This window comes from Vigna unguiculata, chromosome 5 (assembly GCF_004118075.2).
Source record: "Vigna unguiculata cultivar IT97K-499-35 chromosome 5, ASM411807v1, whole genome shotgun sequence".
Lineage (NCBI taxonomy): Eukaryota > Viridiplantae > Streptophyta > Magnoliopsida > Fabales > Fabaceae > Vigna > Vigna unguiculata.
In genome coordinates, this window is record NC_040283.1 from 39,577,676 (window position 1) to 39,581,362 (window position 3,687).

At 31.6% G+C, this 3,687-nt stretch overlaps 1 protein-coding gene across 1 annotated transcript; it reads right to left on the bottom strand.

The window, feature by feature from the left end:
- Positions 1-219: 219 nt before the first annotated feature.
- LOC114183827 (UDP-glycosyltransferase 79B30-like) lies at positions 220-1,708 on the bottom strand. The gene has a single exon (XM_028070980.1). The coding sequence runs from the start codon at positions 1,668-1,670 to the stop codon at positions 294-296; it is 1,377 nt and encodes a 458-aa protein (XP_027926781.1). The 5' UTR covers positions 1,671-1,708; the 3' UTR covers positions 220-293.
- Positions 1,709-3,687: the final 1,979 nt, after the last annotated feature.

Sequence of the window (3,687 nt, forward strand, 5' to 3'; positions counted from 1 at the left end):
ATTTATCACTACTCTTATTTATCCGAAGTTTTAAGACAAATGACTTACATGTAGCGAATCCAGGATTAGGTTCTAGAAAGATGAATAACTTGGTGAGAGAAAATTAACACAAATTTTTAGAGTAATTTATCAATTTTAATATAAAGTCATCACTATGAAAGAAATAATTAAGAGGACAAAATCATAATATGGAATGGGAAAATTGGAGAAGAGATTGGGTTAAACAATAACTTTCTCCTTTTTAATTTTAAATGACATATTAATCTATAGAATATTTTTTTAAAATTTGAAAATCACACGACTAAATCTTGAAGCTTTTGACAAAAGTCATCAATACAATTTGACTCTAAATCATGACTTATCAAGAAATTCCTCAATTTTGCATGATTTTCTCTAACCTCTCTTCCAACACCATTCTCCTCATCCATCACAATCTCCACTGCTTTGCACACACTCTCCTTTCTGAACAAACCATCTTCTTCACCTTTCTCCACTTCAACCCCAACCTTCAAGTTGCTACCCAACATCCTAGCATTAATGACTTGGTCACTATCAAGTTGTGGCAATAACACCATTTGACACTTATTTACTAATGCCTCAGTTAACGAACCAGCACCACAATGAGTTATGAAACAACCAACTGATGGGTGTTCCAAAATCAATTGTTGTTGTATCCATCCATTGTGAACAATCCCTCTCCCCTCAACCCTTTCCTTAAACCCTTCTGGCAGTGCAGCGTCAATTGTCTCAAACCCAATTGGAACTTTTACAACAACCAAAAATGGAAGTCCTGTAAGTTCAAGACCCAGTACCAATTCTTGGAATTGATCATGTGATAATTTCCATTCACTCCCAAGAGCACAGAAAACCATAGAGCCATCCTTGAACCTTCCAAGCCACGCACTCCATTTTTCCTCTAAAATAGTGTTGGGTGACTCAGGTATGATAGGTCCTGAAAGGAGAATAGACTTTCCAAATTGCTCCGCAAGGTAGTCAACATAAGGCCCCTCAATTTCTCTACAACCTTTGAACCCAATTGCATCTGATAAGGTTAAACCACCATATATGCGGTCATAAAAGAGAACACCACTACCAAACTCCCAATTCCTCTTAGAAACAAGAAACTTAGCTTCATGTGCATGGAGTTTGATAGATGATACGGGGTAATCAAGAGGGGGTTGCATGAGGTCAAGTTCAGTTAAGGCACCCTTGTGGTTCATCCTTTGAGGGGCTGTTGTGTAAGATATTGTCGCAGGGCTAACAATCATGTATTGAAAGGATTTGATCCCTAAGCGAGAAGTAATGTTTGGAAGCCAATATGTGAAGTCAAAGAAAACAATTTGCGGCTTTAGTTGATTGAGGAGAAGCTCTATATCCCTCTCAGTGCGGTCCATAGCTGTCATAATGAGTGGACCTAGAGAGAAGGATACATCGGAAGTGGTTTCTGCACCATGAGGAAGGCCTTCAACATGAGGAACATTGATAGGGTAAAAGGTGATGAGATGTGGGAAGAGGTTGAATTGCTCTAACTTGGATTGGGTTCTTCTAGGGATGAAGAAGGAGATTTTGTGTCCTCTTTTTGCTAATTTGTTGGAGAGGTGGAGATAAGGTGTTAAATGTCCCATGGCAAACCATGGAAACATTGCTATGTGCAAAGAAGGTGCATCCATTTTTTCTGTGTCCAACTTGCTGCTTCCCTACTGCATATTCAAATATATAAAACCAAGTTTTCTACCTAAATCATTGATTGCATATTCAAATATATAAAACCAACTTTTCTACCTAAATCATTCATTTATTGGTATGATGCAATCATTGAAAAACATGTAAACTTAAAATATCATACGTTGATATTAACGCTACTTTGGACCTTTCTAAGAAATAATGGGGGTTTGTTAAATTGAGTGCGTTGTCTATAAGTTTTGCAACAATTTTTTTTTTTTTATCTTTATAAGGGATAAGAGAGAAAGTATACTAAATAAAACCCAAAGTAATGGTCTTTATGGGTAATGGCACTTTAACCTTGTTAAAAATTTATACCATTATTCTACAATCCATTTTATTAATTTTTATTTTGATAATTTAATTTATATTTTATAGATAACTTCCTTTAATACTTATTATTATTATTATTTAAAGAAGCTAAATGGGTGTAACATTTATTCGTCGGAATAAAGTTGCCATTAGTTGTGATTCTTGTCGTATTTATTTGTTTCATCAATTTAGGACGAAAGTATTAAATTGGAGCATGTCTTATTCTAATCCCATTTGCACCTACTTTATTCCCCCCAGCTACACATCAGTTGCATACGTTCATGATCCATAATTTAGCTTCTTCTTTTTTTTTGTTTGATTTTAAATATTTGTTGTTTGATTCTAACTAGCATTCGGTAGACCAAACCATTATTATTATTTTTTTAATTTATGAAAATGTTTGTGTATTTTTAATTAAAATTGACGTCAAAGTAAAGAAAAATGAAAATATACGGGACGCAGATTTCAAAGTAAAAAAAAAATCATTTCTATAGGATAAATATTACACTTTCTTCTTACCGTACAAATAAATACACTATAATCAATAGATAGGATGAATGAATTTTGAGCAAAATGTGTAAACAATACATATAATTAATCAAAATGCAATAACAACAATATTCACAGAAAAGAAAATATGAAAAACTTATTAATAAAGTGTAAATATTGTTTTTTTTTTCTTTTTGAAACATCAAATGAAGATCCAACAATTGAAAAGAATAATCATCTACGAACCAACTAAGATAACTTGAATCCAGCATTGAATTTATTTTTAGTGAATTTTTGTCAATAAAACAAACATCTTATAAGTAAGGAGAAAGAAGACATGTACCTTTTTTTGCAGCTATTTCATTATTTGGACTAGATTTTTTTTGTCATTAATCTATCCGTTAAATTTTATTAATTGAATGTTCGCATATTATTTTTAAAAATAAAGATATTACTCGAAATATGAAAGTAAAACGATAAATTATTGAAGAAAATAAATTACAAATAAAAAATAGAAGAAAAGGATAAAGTACTCAAATATAAATTATTCCAGTGGAGTGGTTGAGAATATTCTAGTAGCTCGATGAGCATCCTTATGACTTAAGATTTATATGGATAATTTACACGTCTCAACTCTTATTATAAAATACATTATCCAAATAGCGTCCCTCAATATTAAGTTTCTCATGCCATACTTTTAAAGAATGAACATTGGACCATCATCAATGGTTGGTTGAGATAAAATACGAAGATTAGTGGTAAAAAGTAGTTATTATGAAGAAATGAAATAGTTAAAATTGTTGGAAATCAATAAAAATATTATCGTCTTTATTTTCAAGAATCATTCTAATAATAGAAAAATTAGATAAAAATAAGGTTAAAATACTTTTTTCTCCCGATTTTCGTTAAGTTTTGTCAAATAAGTCCTAATTTTGGTTTTGTGTTCCAAATTTTCGTCAATTTTGTTCAATTGAATTTTTTTTGCTAACACCGTTTAAATCATTAACGACCATGAACAGTGTCAAGTGACACGTGTCACTTCATTTTTTTTTAAACTAGTGCCATACCCGTGCGTACGCACGAGTGTTGTGTTTTTTCTCTTTTTCTTTTAATTTTCTGTTTGTAAAATAAAAAAACATTAGTTATATTTACAGTAAATAATTA

Excerpts from the sequence above, each read along its gene's own strand:
- LOC114183827 (XM_028070980.1), bottom strand. The coding sequence starts at position 1,670 with ATGGATGCACCTTCTTTGCACATAGCAATGTTTCCATGGTTTGCCATG.